The 16,923-nt window shown below is 36.6% G+C and overlaps 1 protein-coding gene across 4 annotated transcripts in view; it reads left to right on the plus strand.

The window, feature by feature from the left end:
* PHACTR4 (phosphatase and actin regulator 4) overlaps positions 1-16,923 on the plus strand; it is a 75,169-nt gene that overhangs the window by 51,203 nt on the left and 7,043 nt on the right. For all 4 annotated transcript variants that reach the window (XM_032495648.1, XM_032495646.1, XM_032495647.1 and 1 more), the window contains 7 exons: positions 417-497; positions 3,328-3,492; positions 3,877-4,266; positions 7,833-8,436; positions 9,799-9,986; positions 11,278-11,431; positions 15,892-15,947. In XM_032495648.1, the coding sequence (XP_032351539.1) occupies positions 417-497; positions 3,328-3,492; positions 3,877-4,266; positions 7,833-8,436; positions 9,799-9,986; positions 11,278-11,431; positions 15,892-15,947 (1,638 nt within the window). The remainder of the gene's footprint in view (positions 1-416; positions 498-3,327; positions 3,493-3,876; positions 4,267-7,832; positions 8,437-9,798; positions 9,987-11,277; positions 11,432-15,891; positions 15,948-16,923) is intronic.

A 16,923-nucleotide genomic window follows, 5' to 3' on the forward strand; every position in this document is an offset into this window, starting at 1 on the left:
ATTAAAAAACCAAGTGATCATTCATTAAGCCTTATATCCTATATTTTGATGGGATTAATGTTTATCAACTGAGTGGTGAATGGAGCTCCTGAACAATAGTGAATCTAAGATGCTTCTTTTTTCTACTCTGGCCACTTCCTCCCAGAAAAAGTTCATTTATAAATACCTTATTATTGAAATTTCAATTAAAAGAGAAAAAGCTAAACTTATAAAAGGATAGTTTCTTTTGAAAATAATATTTTCCTAATAGTACAGGGTGTGAAAGAAATTAAGTTTTTTTAATTTGAAGTTAGTTTTTGTGTTCTTTCCTAAGAATAGAAAATTGAACCACTTTATGCTTTTAACCTGAGGAGTTAGAATACTTAAAGTTGACCTTTATCTACCACATTTCTGAGTGTTTTCCAATTTACTGTTAGTTTTAGAGCGAAAAATATCTATGCGAAAACCAAGAGAAGAACTGGTTAAAAGAGGGGTTCTGCTGGAAGACTGTGAGCAGGGTGAGTTCGCAAATAAATAGCTAATGCCTGTCTCTGTACACTTGATCTTTGGTTCTCACTAGGTATTTGAATTTTCTTTCTTTATTACTTGCTATTGTTTAGAGGGAGTTGGGCTTAAAAAATAAAACTGTTCATGTATCTAGAATATATATTTTTAAGGCTTTTATTGAAAAAAAGAAGAAGACAGTGCAATAGGAAAGTCTTCAAAAGCATTGAACAGTTCACTGAAGAGTACATACAAATGCCCAATACACAAAGAGGTGGTTTTTTTTTTTGCTTCTTAGTAATGAAGGTATACACGTTAAAGCCAAAATAAAATACCTCTACAAATAAACTAGAAAACCTAAAATTAATCAAACGACAAAGGGCAAGAGTTGATGAGGGTGTGAAATAAGCAGAAGTCATATACAACTGTTGGTGGAAGTATTAAAGTGGAATTATCACCTTGAAACATAGTTCAGCATAGTCTATGAAAGCTGGAGAACGTAAACCTATGTACAGTCTTTGATGTATACCCAACAAAAATGTGTATACATGCTAATAGCAGCAATATTTATTAACAGTTGAGCAAAATTGGAAACAACCCAAATGTCCATCAATAGTAAAATATATAAATAACTTGTGATACATTTATTAGAATGAAATATTATATAGCAATGAAAACAAACTAAACCTACATGCTTTAATATGAATCTCATAAGTAACACTGAGCAATTGAAGTCAGTTAGGAAAGAATATATATTGTATCATTTCTATAAGTATAAAGAAAAACAATGTTTGGAGATGCATGTTTATGTGATTAAACTGTAATAAAAACACAAAGAAAGGATAAGCATAAGAGGAGAGTGATGGATTGCTTTGAGGGGGAAGGAGAGGTATGTTAATGAGGGAGAGAGGGAGGCTTCAGAGGTCTGGAAACATCTTACTTAATGTCCGTAATGATCACACAAGTGTTATTCTTGTAATATGTCTTTGAAACCTACATTTCTATTTTGTACATTTTTTCTGATGTTAAACTTGTCAGTGAAAAAAAATTACATAATGATAGGATATTTCTATAGAATTCAGTGCCATACCATCTATATTTGATTTATTCAAAGAAGGCATGTATTTTTTTATACAACTTTTAAAGTTTCCATTTATGGTTATTACAAAATATTGGCTGTATTCCTTGTGTTGTACACTACATCCTTGAGCCTATCTTATACCTAGTAGTTTGTACCTCCCACTTCCCCACTCCTCTGTTGCATATAAATGGGCATATATTTTTTGTGAGAATGAAAATATCTAGTGATGAGAAAATATTAAAACATAAGTGAGAATAATTGATTATTTTTAAGGAATTAGAACTTCAGGGTAATCATGAATGATTTTCTTTGCAGTAATTACCTCCTAATTTCCTATATTAAAGTCCATTTTTTCGCTGAGTTAAAAAGAAACTTCCCTCACCTTTCCTTCCGAGAGCCTACCTTGTCTGGCTGTGGTCTTTAACTCTGGAACTGAAATTGAGTAGTTAATGAAGGATCTTTGAGGCAAACATACTCTTTCTCTATACATTCTCAGCTTTGTACCAGCTACAGTACTGTGTCATTTCCTTTTTTCTTAAACCAAATTTGTCTCCAGGCCTCTATTGCTGTCCTAATCTTGTCTGTCTGTCTTAAAGATCATGTTTTGGTATTTCAGCACTCATTGTTGGTTCAATAATGTCAATACTTTCTCCGATGTATGACTTTTTTTTTTAATTGAAGTACAGTCCATCACAATGTGTCAATTTCTGGTGTACAGCACACTATCCCAGTCATGCATATACACGTATATATATATATTTGTTTTCATATCCTTTTTCATTAAAGGTTATTACAAGATATGTATGACTTTTATGAAGCAGTATATCAGAAGAGTAAGACTGTAGTACATTGGTTGCATTTCATTTCTCTTCATTAGAGCTACTTTGCATTAAATAAAATCTGAAAGCCAAATTTTAAAAATATATCGTCTCTCTCCTACTTTAATTTTTGGCTTCCTGTTACCTACAGGAATTAGTCCAGGCTCTTTTACATGGTATTTGGTACCCTTCATAGCCTGACTCTTGCTTGTCTTTACAGTCCTATCCATACTATTTCTTACGTATATCGAGTCTCCTGCCAGGCCAAACTGGTTGTTATTTCCCAAACATGTTGAATAATTTCACACCTTCATACTTGCTATTCCTTCTTCCTACAGTCTTTTCTCATCTTGTCATTGAGTGGTAGGCTTCTCCTCCCCTTTTAAGATCCAGTTTTGCTACCACTTTCTGTAAAGCTTTTCTAACCCCATCCCCCCATCCAAGATAATTGTTTCTTCATTCCTACCATAGCACTTCATTCATTATAGCTCTTAACATTTAACATTGTAATTATTTATGTATCCTAAATCTGTGTTATTCATATAGCAGGATACCTGGTACATAATAGACAGTCAAATGTTTATTGAAAAAAGTAATTACTTATTTCCATTACTACCATAAAATCCAAATAATTTAGATCTAAATAATAAGCTAAAACAGGAAAGCTTAGAAATTGCTGACTATATTTACAAGATCTTGTGGTAGCTCACAGCGAAAAAAAAATGTGACAATGAATATATGTATGTTCATGTATAACTGAAAAATTGTGCTCTACACTGGAATTTGACACAATGTTGTAAAATGACTGTAACTCAATAAAAAAAGTTAAAAAAAAAAAAGAAAGAACACTAATTTAAAAAAAAAAAGAAAGAAAAAGAAATTGCTGACTTTTCTCCCTATCTGACCACGCTGGTCCATCAATTTCCTCTTTTTTGGACCTTGCAGGTGGTGAGGATCCAGGGAAGTTGAGCCATGCCATGCTAAAGAATGGCCATACCACCCCCATAGGGAGTGCCAGATCTTCCAGTCCAGTCCAAGTAGAGGAAGAGCCAGGAAGAGTAGCAAATCTTAGGAAATCTATTCCAGAAGAGGACCCAAAGAAGCGACTAGGTAAGAAACTGGATTTAAGTAGAATTTTCCCCTCATTCTTGCATTCACAAAATGCCTAAATTTGTGATTCTCAAGGGTGAAAAAGGATGTTAAATATCAGATACACCTATAGGGCTTTTTCAAGCTTCACATTCCTCCTCCTCCATCCAAGGGACTCTGTCTAGTTGCCCGGCTCTCGTGTGAAGAATCACTACCATAACAAGCCTCTCTTACTGATTGAGAAACTGTCATATACCTTAAGTATGTTGAAGTTGAGAAACTTTGCCTCTAAACTTATCTGTAAGTTAAATAAGGGATGAAGTTGACTGTAGATGTAGAGGTGTTAGGTTTTTCAGGCTGTCTTGTAACTCTCTCCTCTCTTAAATCACATCTGTTATTACACAGGCTCGACTGGAAGCCAGCCTAATTCTGAAGCAGAGTCCATTCCTGAGAATGTAACCAAACAGCCTCTACTTCCCCCTAAAAGACACTTTTCTTCTCATGAGGCAAATGAAGGGCAAGCAAAGGACGCCACTTCCTCTGGCAGCACAGCAAGACCCATCTCCTCCACTTCCACAACCGCCATCACCACAGTACCTACTGCCACTACGGCTGCTACGAACCTGGCAAAAACTGTTCATTCCTCTGTCCCCCCTTCCCAAGCACCCAGGACTCCTGCTGCTCCTGCCAGCACTAACACTACTGCTACCCCGAGCCTCACCCATACAGTCCCTGCCAAGCAGCCCCCTATCCCTCCCCCTAAACCAGCTCACAGAAATAGCAACCCTGTCATTGGTAAGTCTTTAGAGTTCTGTTGGTTTGGTTTGATTTGGTTTTAGATGGTTGTTTTGTTGAATAACTGGTACAGTATTGGTTTGGTCTGTGAGAGAGTTCTCCATATCTTGTCCCTTTCAATGCCATCAATATAGGGGAAAAAATTTTTGAAAATGAGGTAGATAGATGGCTATGAATGGTAACAGGGTGGGGTCAGAGATCACTAAAATTAGGTTCAAGTTTGAGGGAATTAATATTTATTTTCCTAAAACAATGTTTCTGAACTACTTTTTATAGTTGGGGAACTGGGCTTGTGAAGACCATGATGGGTTTAACCTACATGGAGAAAAGGGTTGTTTTTTTTTTTAAACCTATTTTAAACTGCCAGTGCCTTCCTTCAGCAAACCCAGTAGATAAAAAGATGATTGTATAGATGCCAGTGTAACTTACGATTCAGTGTCTGACATAATATCTTCATGGGGAACTGCAAAAGATATTATTTAAATTGTTCTGATGAAATCATGTTTTATCTTGGGAGAGTTAAGAATGCTATTCTTAATGAAATAAGTGGTTGAAGAGGAGTGGTAGAGCACATGCATGAGGTCCTGGGTTCAATCCCCAGTACAGCCATAAATGAATGAATGAATGAATGAATGAATGAATGAAGATAACCCATAAATTTATATTGGTTTAGTAAATTTTTTATATTTACCTGATGTCATATTTAGGTTAATTTTCTTTTCTTAAATATAGAGGAATTTTCAAGAAAGGGAGGACAGAAAAACAGATAGTTTTTTAGGAAACATTATATTAAGCTTAGTACTGCTTAAAGTTTTTGTTAATGATTGAATGGAGAAATAAAAAAGTATGCTCATTAAATGGCTAATTTAACCAAATTGTGTGGAGTGACTAGAAAAACAGGCTTAGGCTTCATTGTGAGTAAAACAGGTTGGATTAGCTTGACAAAAACAGGATGAAGGTTATTATCATTATCACCCTTTGGATGGAGTACTGTGTTGACTTATCTCTGAAGATCAAGGAGGTTTCATATACTTATTTTCAAAACCTCCTTGTGAAGTTTTATCTACTTTATCTATTGTATAGTTAAAGCAGTAAGAATGTGAAGTTGTGATTCACTCAGGGTTGCAGTTAGTGAGAGATAGAAACCAAACATAAGCTTTTCACCTCTGCAGTACAGACCTCTGTCCTGTGTGCCTGTGTTCTCAGTCTGTTGTGTGGACAGGTGTTCTCCTCATGATCACCTGGAGGGCTTGTTAATGAACACAGAGTGCTGGGCTCTGCCCTTAGAGTTTTTGATTCCGTAAGTTTGCGGTAGTGCCCGAGAATTTGCATTTCTAATGAGTTCCCAGATAATGCTGATGCTGCTTATATAGGAACCACAACGAGAACCACTGCTCTAAACCAGTAGTAATCTACCCTTTTGGGGGTAAGACAACATTAAAAAGTGATAATATGTGTACTGTATCCTGGGCTGAATTGCAGAATTCACTCCTCACCTCAGGTGAATAACCCAAAGCGATAGGCCCAGTGACTGAGGGATCGACATCAAATCATGAGTAGTCCTCAGCAGAAAGAAAAATAGGACAGTTCACACAGCTTTTATTAAGGTTAAATAGATTTGATTTAAAGAACTATCCTTTATTCTGAAATTATGACCTTCCTAATTCTTTGGTGTTAAAAGACCATTTCTTTCATGAAATGATTATGTTCATAAGTGGTTTACTGAATATCAAGCCTTACTTGAAAATAATAAAAATTGACAACCTGTAATTGGTTGAGAATTTCTTTTTAACTGTATTGGTCTATGAAATCCAAACATTTGGAAACCATTGCTTTAGACATTGTTCTGTCTACTAACAGGCGTAGTAGTAGGACTAAGGACTAATTAGGAGTATTAGGACTAAGGAAGGACCACCATAAATAACTGAACAGATGAAGGGAATTTGTAACCCCTCCAGCAAATATTCTGGCATCTTTCCCACAGAACTACAGCCAAGTGCCATCGTCAGGGTTTGTATACCAGAGGTTACTTCCTTACCAACTTCAGCTATATGTTTTATTTAAATTATCAAAGTTGATTTACTTTATCAATTCAAACATTAAAATATTCAAATTTGGTCTTTCAGGTGTGGGTTTTATTGTAGATTGAATAGCTAACTGCTATTTTTAGGCAGACAGCAAAAATCTAGTCTACTAAAAAGTATCTCTTTCATTGATCCTAAAATTCACATTTTTTTAAATCTTTTTTTTTTGTATGTATGCAATATTTTTCTAGAAAGCCCTTTAAAATTTTACTTACAAAGAGTGACATTAAAATATTATTAGGTTAGCTAGACTTTCACTTTGAATGCTGCCAATGGAATCGGATTTAGGGCAATTAAGTTTTCATTTTAGGGAAACTTGAGGTGCTGCTCTCTAAGTAAGACATAAAATCTTTGAAAACAATTTGTGGGACCAATGTGAGGGATTTGGGTAGAGGATTAGAGATTGGCAACCAAGAGAACTACTATTTATTTTGGAAGACTGACCTTTTGTGATGTGATGATCCACTTCTTAAAAGCCATTTTGAGCTCTCCAAAGGGACTTTGCTGAATCAGTACCTGAGTCTGGGGCTTTGGGGGAATCACACAGGGATATATATTGTCATGACACAGGGTAGGGGGCCTCTCATCTAATAAACATGTATTGAGGGCCCATTATATGCCAGACACTGTGCCCCACCCTGTGAATATGATGATAGAGACAACGGTTGCCCTGCCATCAAGGAGCCCGTAGTGTAGTGGAGAGTGGAAATGGCAGGTTGGGCATAAAGGACACCAAGAGGCCTGGACACTAATAAAAATAAAGTCAGTGGGATCCGGAGGATGGAACTTTATAATGAGTCCTGGGAATTAGCTGAATCCTTGCCATTTTGTAGTATATCTTGGGCAAGTCACCTAACTTCCGTGGCCTCAGTTTTTCCTTCTGTAAAATGGTAAAGATGACCCTTGTATAAAAAGAATATTATGAAGTCAAAGATAGACAAGCACTATGATTTCTTCAAAGTCCTTTGCATTTGCTATAAAAATCCAAGGTGTCATTATTGGTAGTTTAATAATACAGAGCTGAGATATCTAGGTATCATTATTTATCAGGATATGATAGCAATGCCTGGTAGTATTTGTTTTTTTATTTCTATCTGCATGTTTAAATTTTTTAATGGAATACTGTTAGACAAAATAACTTAGCCACATTTTTTCTATCTCTATTCACATTAACTTTATCTATACCAATATCAAGTTATACAAAGTTGTCATAGCTATTGTCATAGTAAAGAAGCAAGAAATGTCTCATCAGAATATTAAGGTAGTGGTTTTCCTACACTGCTGTACATTTATTAGGCCTTCTAGATATTCAAATGTAAATTTTGTTTCAGGATGAGCTAGCTAGGGAATGGCAAAGCCATGAAATGTTCTAATTAGCCTGAAAGACTAAGTGTGAGCTCAGCTCTAATTCTAGGCTGTGGGCTGGCCCCTCAAAGCACTGAAAAGCCATCTTAATTTGAGGTGTTGCTTTCTCTTTTCCAGCTGAACTGTCCCAGGCAATAAACAGTGGTACCTTGTTATCAAAACCATCCCCACCTTTACCACCTAAGAGAGGCATTCCATCAACCTTGGTACCCACCTCAGAGTCTGCTGCTGCTGCTGCTACCACCACAAAAGCACCAAGTGATCAGAGAGAGAAGAGCACTTGCTCTGTGGGTTCCGAACCACTGCTGACAATCCCCCCTTCCTCCCCCTCCCCCCCACTGCCTACTCATATACCTCCAGAACCCCCTCGGTCCCCTCCATTCCCTGCTAAGACTTTGCAAGTTGTGCCAGAAATTGAGTTTCTGCCTTCCTTAGACCTATCCCAGGAGGTTCCCCAGCAGGAAAATCAGAAAAAGGAAGTGCCCAAGAGGATGTTGGACCACAGTTTTGGGGAGCCCCATGTACCCCCTAGGCTGCCCCCACTCCCACTGCATATCCGAATCCAGCAGGCCCTGACCAGCCCGCTCCCCATGACTCCTCCCTTGGAAGGCTCTCATAGAGCTCATTCATTGCTCTTCGAGAACAGTGACAACTTTTCTGAGGACAGCAGTACCCTGGGTCGGACCAGGTCACTTCCCATCACTATTGAAATGCTAAAAGTGTGAGTGCCTTTAAAGCTTGCCTCTTGTTCCCTCTTCTCTACTCTGGGTAGTCCTTCTTAGAAAAAATTACTTATAAAGAGAAAATGAATACATTTAAATTAAGAATGCTTAATAAGTAGGACATGTTCTTGAATTTGGACTTTTTTACCCTCCTGATTTCTATAGCATTGTTTCCATGGCAGAAATGTCCATGATGATAAAAAGAAATTACAAGCTTCTGTACTTGAAAATTAAAACCACTGTATATTTTTATATGATATAAGGGAAGCAGTGGAACATGATGCTTAAGAACGTTGACCTTGGAGTAAGATAGTTCGGGGTTCAAACGCCAGTTCTGCCTCTTATTTACTAGCTTGCAGTAGTGTCTGTTACTTAACCTGCTCTTCTGTTGTCTAACCTGCAGACAGGAATAATACCTATCTCACTGGCGTGAGAATGAAATTAGACAAATCTGAAAGCACTAGTGCCTGGCACACAACTTGGTAGAGAGGGAGAGAGAGAAGCCTAGAGAAAAAGAAGGGAGCTCTGAAAGATAGGTCAGTATTCCAGCCCCCTAGACTGGCGCTGGTCATCTTGTTTCCCACATCTGTCCCCAAACTCTCAATCTGTTCACAGTAGCACTGGTACTTCTACCTACTTTGTTGGTGTTCTTAAAATCCAGACAAATTGTGACTGAAGATTAATACCTTTTGGCAAGTTGGAAATTTGTTTTACTAACTAAAAGAATTGTTACAGAGCTATTGCAGCATCTTACTTTTTATTTGTTTTGCTGGTATTACTTATTTCACATCTTGGGAAGAGACAGTTCAGGAGTTTTAAGTAGACTAAATCAGGTTTATGCCTCCCAAGTGCAAAGGGGAGAAGTTAGTTTTCATCTTTACTTCTCTTTGCTTCCTTGTTTTAGATTATCATTCTGTCCTACTTCATTGTTAAACCAAAGAGAAATGGGTTAAGTATTTTTATTGAGTTTTGCCCATGAACAAAGTAGTCTTCTCATTTAATCAGACCAAAGCAAACTTCAGTCTTATGTGTAGATCTTCAGGGCCCTGTTTGCCAGGCACTAGTGCATTCTAGAATTTGTTTCATTCTCACAACAAGCCAACAAGGTAGGTATTATTCCCATCTACAGAAGAGTTAAGTAACTTACAAGCTACTAAATACATTGTAAAGCTGGGATTTGAACTCAGAGCCCTTTAGATTAATAGGTGCTAAAAAGTTTCTCAGCATGATTGTAAAAGTTAAGGGAAGGAACTATAATTATTTCACTCATGGACCTTTTCATAGTTTTTCGGTACTTTGCCTTGCAAATCAGTTATTCTTTATGTCTCTGAAAGGAAAATGTAATTATGTTAATTTGTTAGTCCAGACGATGAAGAAGAAGAGGAACAAATCCACCTGTTTGCATTTGATGAGGAAGTAGCATCTACCTCCGTCGTTCCTAAACCACCACAGCGTCTGCAGGAGGAAGAGGAAGAGAAGGAGAGTGACTCTGATTCAGAAGGTCCCATTCAGTACCGAGATGAAGAGGATGAAGATGAAAGCCATCATAGTAAGAAAGGGAGGGAAAGCAAAGGAGAAAGTTCTTTCACGGATATAGCTACAAGCTGGTCTTAGCAAGCATAAGATGAATGGAAGCAGGTACCCTCCCCCGTCAGGAGCTAACTGCTGTTAAAAGCCACTGGGAAGGACCCTTGTCCCTGCTGTTCCCATTGTTATAACAAGCCAGTGAGAGGGAGCCAAGTAGATTGAGTCAATCAGGTTTTTATCTGTTTGATTTTGATTTTAAATTTACAATGAAAGTATTAAGGAATGTGGAGTAAAGGAAAGTTGGTATTTGGGCTTTGTGGAGAAGACAAAAGTGATGCTCTCCTTTAGCCTAATGAACTCATTGTGTTCATGGAGCAAAGGGAAAAAACATGTTCACAAACACAAATCTGCAAATAATGGAATCTTGATTCCTAAAAGTGGAAAGCAGCTTTAAGAGTAGGAACCTTACGATAAAGAAGATGTGGTATATTTATACAACGGAATACTATTCAGCCATAAAAACTGACAACATAATGCCATTTGCAGCAACATGGATGTTACTGGAGAATGTCATTCTAAGTGAAGTAAGCCAGAAAGTGAAAGAAAAATACCATATGAGATCGCTCATATGCGGAATCTAAAAAAAAAAAATACTAAACAGAAACAGACTCATAGACATAGAATATAAACTTGTGGTTGCCAGGGGGGATGGGGGGTGGGAAGGGACAGACTGAGAGTATGAAATTTGTAGATACTAACAGGTATATATAGAATAGATAAACAAGATTATACTGTGTAGCACAGGGAAATATATACAAGATCTTGTGGTGGCCCACAGCGAAAGAGAATGTGACAGTGAATGTATGTATGTTCATGTATAACTGAAAAATTGTGCTCTACACTGGAATTTGACACAACATTGTAAAATGACTATAACTCAATTAAAAAATGTTTATATATAAGAAGAAAAAAAAAAGAGTAGGAACCTTATGAGGTATGTAGTGCAAGTGTCTCTATGTTTTAATTCAGAGGCTGTCCTGTGCTTAGATTATCCCTCCTCTGGCAAGTCTCACTCAGGACAAAACTGATAGAGAGAACTGCTAGAAGGGAGAAGATGCCTTTAGCTCAGCTGAGTCTATCTGCTGAAAAGATTTTTAGATGTCTCCAGCTTTACCCCCACCATTGTGTTAGGTGGATCACTGACGGCCAAGTAGAAAGCTGGGAGTTATGATACTGTTTGTTCAGATTCTTACCTAGCTCCAGGTGAGGTTGAGCCTTAAGCTTCTACATGTTTTTCTTTCCCTTGCACAAAGGTGCTCTGGCCAACAAAGTGAAGAGGAAGGATACACTGGCAATGAAGTTGAACCACAGACCCAGTGAACCAGAGGTGATCACGGATTCTTGGCCTCGAAAAAGCAAAGAGGAGTGGAATGAAATACGGCACCAGATTGGAAACACTCTGATCCGGTAGGTCTTTGTGTAGAATAGATTGATTTGATTTGATTATGCCAGTATGTGTGTTAGAGATCTACTTTGTGCTGGAATACTCATTTAGCCTTTTTTTAAATTTTAGAAATAGCGTAATTTTTAAAAATATGTATTGTACACAGTTGGGGTATCTTTTCTAAGAATTTGGAAATTAAGTAACTAGATGGCTCCTAGAACTTTAAGCCATGACGTAGACGTATCTCACAGCTTTACACCGTAAGACAGACATAAATATGTTTTTTTTTTTAAGTTTCTAGAGAATTCGGGTGGTTCCCAGGACAGCAAGGCTCCTCTGGCATTTATCCGGTTGCTCAGCCATGAGGTACCAGCCCAATTCAAGATCACACCCATATTTTCCATTGTATCTATTTCACATGTTCCATGTAACTGCCTCGTTTCAAAGTGTTAGTATATTTTTGAAGTCAGCTGGAACCAAAAGCATAGAGAAAGTGAATGCAAGCCAGCTTCCTGCATATAGAATACATGTAGAATCCAGGTACACAGACAGGTGTTTGCAACCTCAAATGTTTCTCTTGGTAGAGTGAGGAAAAGGAGGTGGAATTCTTGACATATTCCTTAAAAATAACTAACTAAGGATGTCTGCTAATTAAAATATATTCTCCTCTCTTGCCTCAGACACCTGGCTTTGCTGTTGGCCAAGATGACAATCTTTTTTTTTTTTTTTTTTTTTTTTTGGAGATGACAATCTTAATGCAGAACTGTGGCCTTCTGAATGTCAGCAAGAGACCATCAAGATTAGGAATTAGTTAAGAATGGATTTTTTTTTCTTCTAGTTTTATTGAGATATATTTGACATACAGCACTGTATAAGTTTAAGGTATAGAGCATAATGATCTGGCTTATATATACATCATGAAATGATTACCACAAAATATTTTTTCCTTGTGATGAGAACTCTTGGGATTTAGTCTCTTAACTTTCATATATAAGGTATATGTTAATTATATTAATTATGTTATTTATTACATCCCTACTGTTTATCTTTCACTGTAGATTTGTACCTTTTGACCACCTTCATCCAATTCACCCTCTCCTACCCCCTACCTCTGGTAACCACAAATCTGATCTCTTTTTCTATGAGTTTGTTTTTCGTTTGTTTGTGTTTTAAAGTATAATTGACCTACAACACTGTGCTGGTTCCTGGTACACGACATGGTGGTTTGATATTTGTGTACACTGCAAAATGACCACAACAATGAATCTAGTTATTGCCTGTCACCATACAAAGGTATTACATTATTATTGACAGTATCCCCCACGCTGAACATTTCATCCAAGATTGGGTATCTTTCATAATAGATTGCTTTCTGCTTTACTGCAAAGCTAGTTGTTCATCTCTGAGTGTTTTTTCCAAGTCATAATCTTTTTGGAAGAGCTTGTTGGACACTAGCAATGAACAGTCTGAAACTGAAATGTAAAAATATAAGAGATTACCATTTACAGTAGCATTAGATATCTTTAAAAATTTAAGGATAAACCTGACAGAAGATTGTGTAAGACCTGTACACTGAAAAGTATAAAATACCACTGAAGAAAGTAAAGAAGACCTAAATAAATGTAAAGAAATAACATATTCATGGATCAGAAGTCTCAGTATTATTAAGACATCAGTAGATTCAACAGAATTCCAATCAAAATACCCCTGAGTGGGCTTTAATTGACAAACTGATTCTGAAATTCTTATGGAAATACAAAGCAACTAGGGAAAAGAACAGGCTTGGAGGATTAACACTGTCTTATTTTAAGTCATATTATAAAGCTAAAGTAACCTAAACAGTATGATATTGATATAAACATAGACAAGTAGATCAATGGAACAGAAGCGAGAGCCAGAAATAGACCCACCCGTATATGTACAACTCACTTTTGAAAAAGATACAAGATAATTTTATTGAGAAAGGATGATCTTTTCAACAAGTGGTGCTGGCACAGAAATAACTTCAATTCATGCTGTGTATCATATGTAAAAATTAATTCAAAATGGATCATAGACTTAAATATAAGAGCTAAAACTTTAAAACTTTTAAAAGAGTATGGGTTAGACAAAGAATTCTTAGATACTATCTCAAAGCATGATTCTTAAGAGAAAAAATTGATAAATGGCTCTTCATCAAAATTAAAAAGTTTTGTTTTGTGAGAGACACTGTTAAGAGAATGTAAAAACAAGCCACAAACCGGGAGAAAATATTTTCAAACCATGTATCTGATAAAGGTCTTATATCTAGAGTATATGAAGAACTCTCCAAACTCAATAAGAAGACAGACAACCCACTTTTAATTTAAAAGGTGGGGGGAGCAGAAGATTTCAAAAGACACATCACCAGAGAAGATGTACAGATGGCAAATAAGCATATGGAAAGTTGCTCAACATCATCTGTCATTAGGGAAATGCAGATTAAAACCACAGTGAGATACCACTACAAGCCCATTACGATGACTAAAATTGCAGTTTAAAAGGCTGATAAAACTAAGAGCTGCTAAGGATGAGGAGCAGCTGGATTCTCATACACTGGTAGTAGAATGTAAAATAGTAGAACTACTTTGGAAAGCAATTTGTAAGTTCCTTTAAAGAAAATCAATGTATGATCCAGCCATTCCATTCATTGTTGTTTGTAATAGTCCCCCCTCCAAAAAAAAAATAGAAACAACCCAAATATCTATCAAAAGACAAATGGATGGACATAGTCATGTGATGGAACACTACAGAGCAGGAAACAGAAATGAACTATTATAATGCCACAACTTAGGTGGATCTCAACAATCATCCTGACTGAAAGAAGCTAGACAAATAAAGTATATACTATATGATTTTCTATAAGATTTTAGAAAATGAAAACTAATTTATAGTTACATAAAGCAGGTCAGTGTTTGCCTGGGGGCAAGAAGAAATTAAATTGAAATTGAATAAAGCAAATCAATGTTTGCCTGCAGGTAATGAGGTTGAGATTACAAAAGGAAATGAGATTTTTGTCAGGGAGGTTGTAGAGTTGTATCTCTGGTACCTGTGAATGTGTCTTTATTTAGAAGGAACATCTATGAAGATATAATCAATTTAAGATGAAGTCATACTGGTTTAGGGTAGGCTCTGATCCAGTGAGTGGTGTCCTCATGTGAAGAGGGAAATTTGGACACAGAGACACAAACACACACAGAGAGAGAATGCTGTGTGGCTAAGGAGGCAGGCTGGAGTGATGCATCTCCAAGCCAAAGAATGCCCAGGACTACCGGCAGCCACTAGAAGCTAGGAGAGAAGCTTGAAACAGATTCTTCCTCAGAGCCTTCAGAAGGAACCAACCTTGTCAACACCTTGATTTTGGACTTCTGGCCTCCAGAACTGTGAGACAGTAAATTTCTGTTATAAGCCATCCACTTTGTGGTGATTTGTTATAGCAGCCCCAGGAAATCAATACAAGGGTGATGGATATGTTCCTTTTCTTGATTGTGGTGATCGTTTTACAGGTACACACATATGTCAAACTATCAAATCATGAAGTTTATTGTATGTCACATCTTAAAGCTGTAGGGTTTGTTGTTTTCTGTTTTTGTGGGTTTTTTTGTTATGTGTGGTTTTGTTTGTTTGTTTTATGAACATTGAAGAAAGAAGGTCTTGTTCTGAGTGACTTTGAAATACATAAACCTGTAAACTGTATATAAAATGGGACTGGGAGTTTTCCATGCAACTAAAGAGTTACTAGCATGTAGTTCAAACACTGTCTGAGGATGCGTTAAAGCTAAGAAATGAAGAACTTTCTGATTGCAGAAATGACAAGTTGTCATTATTGAATAACATCTCATAACTGTGGATGCGATGAGAAGCTTCAGATATTTCAAAGAGGACAGAAATTAAAATCGTAGATTTACAGAATATCACTTCAAAAAAAGACAATCTTTAATTCCAGTGGTTCCTAAACTACTGGTTTAAAAATCAAGACAGGACATCAGAGTCATACGGGAAGCATTGTAAATATACATATGTATCATCTTAGTTCTCATCCTGGTTTCCTGAATCAGAATTTTTGTTAGTATCCTTGAGGATCTTTGTTAACAGATATGCTGAAGGAGGAAATCTGTTTGGGAGCCACCAATCCCGTTCAAATCTTTATTTTACACATGAGTACACTCAAGGTCTGACTGAGCTTTTTTGCGGTGATAGGGCTTGTTAAGTGTCAGAGCTAGAACTAGAATCCCAGCCTCCTGTTTGCATGTACAATTCCTTTTTACGTTGTAATTTCTGTATTAACACTTTCATTATGAAAATTGTTTCATAAACAATGAATCAGATAAAAAATGAAATATCAAAAGTTTGAATATGTATTGATTTCTTTCTAGAATAGGGGCTAATATAAACTAAGACCAAACAGATCTTTGTAAACAATATTAGGAGGTTTAATGTAGAAATAATCTTATCTCCCTTTTAGACGACTGAGTCAAAGACCAACACCAGAAGAACTAGAACAACGAAACATACTACAACGTGAGTCCAGCCATGGAAATGAAGTTGTATAGATTTTCTTTGTATATCTGACTTTAACATGCATAACAGAAAAGAGAAGCATTTTCTACAAGGGCTGAGGAGAGAATATTCTAGCCAAGGAAGGACTATTCATACTTTTTTCCCTGAAGAAACAAAGTTCTTCCAAGCTTCCTTTACAAGATATCATTATGTATTGTTTAGTGTACTGGGATACTCCAGAAAATTACGTTTTAATGTTCTCACCGTATCTTGAGCCTACCTTGGGCTTTTTGAGGGGGTTGTGCATTTGGAGTGGACCTTCCTGTTGCTAGTGGAGTCTAAGGGTTTGTGCCCAAAGCAAGTCCCAAGTGCAGCTTTTTCATCTCTTAAGACTTTCATACCTCTGAAGTCATAAAATATGTAATGTAATTAATTTGCTTTCTGTTTATATAGTCGACTTTCTGAAGTAGCATTCTAATCTAGTATAGATTTATTTCTATAGATTATAGAGTGAAATTTGTCCTTAAAAACCTCCACCTTAACATTGTAAATCAACTGTACTTCAATTAAAAGTTAATTAATTTTTTTTAGAACCCTCCACACTGAAGAGGATTAGGCTTCATAGAGTTATTTGTGGGCATACTCAGCTTGACCAGCCCATCCCCTGTTTTCTCATCACTGTTTGAATACGCACAGCTTAGTCACTAAGTACATTTTAAAGTATGGGAACCATTATAGACGTATGACATGAAACTTAGTATGATCTCCTTCCTCCATTGTTAATGGTTACTCTTGAGCAAAGATATGCAAGGTTTTTCTTAAAGGACACATAGTAAATATTTTCAGCTTTGCAGGCCAAAAAGCAAAAGGAAACTATTATGTAAGTACTTATCAAACCATTCAAAATGTAACCATTTAAAAATGTAAAGATCATTCTTAGCTATGGGCAGGAAAAATACAGGCAGCTGGCTTGATTTGGTACCATAGTTAGCTGACC

This window comes from Camelus ferus, chromosome 13 (assembly GCF_009834535.1).
Source record: "Camelus ferus isolate YT-003-E chromosome 13, BCGSAC_Cfer_1.0, whole genome shotgun sequence".
NCBI lineage: Eukaryota > Metazoa > Chordata > Mammalia > Artiodactyla > Camelidae > Camelus > Camelus ferus.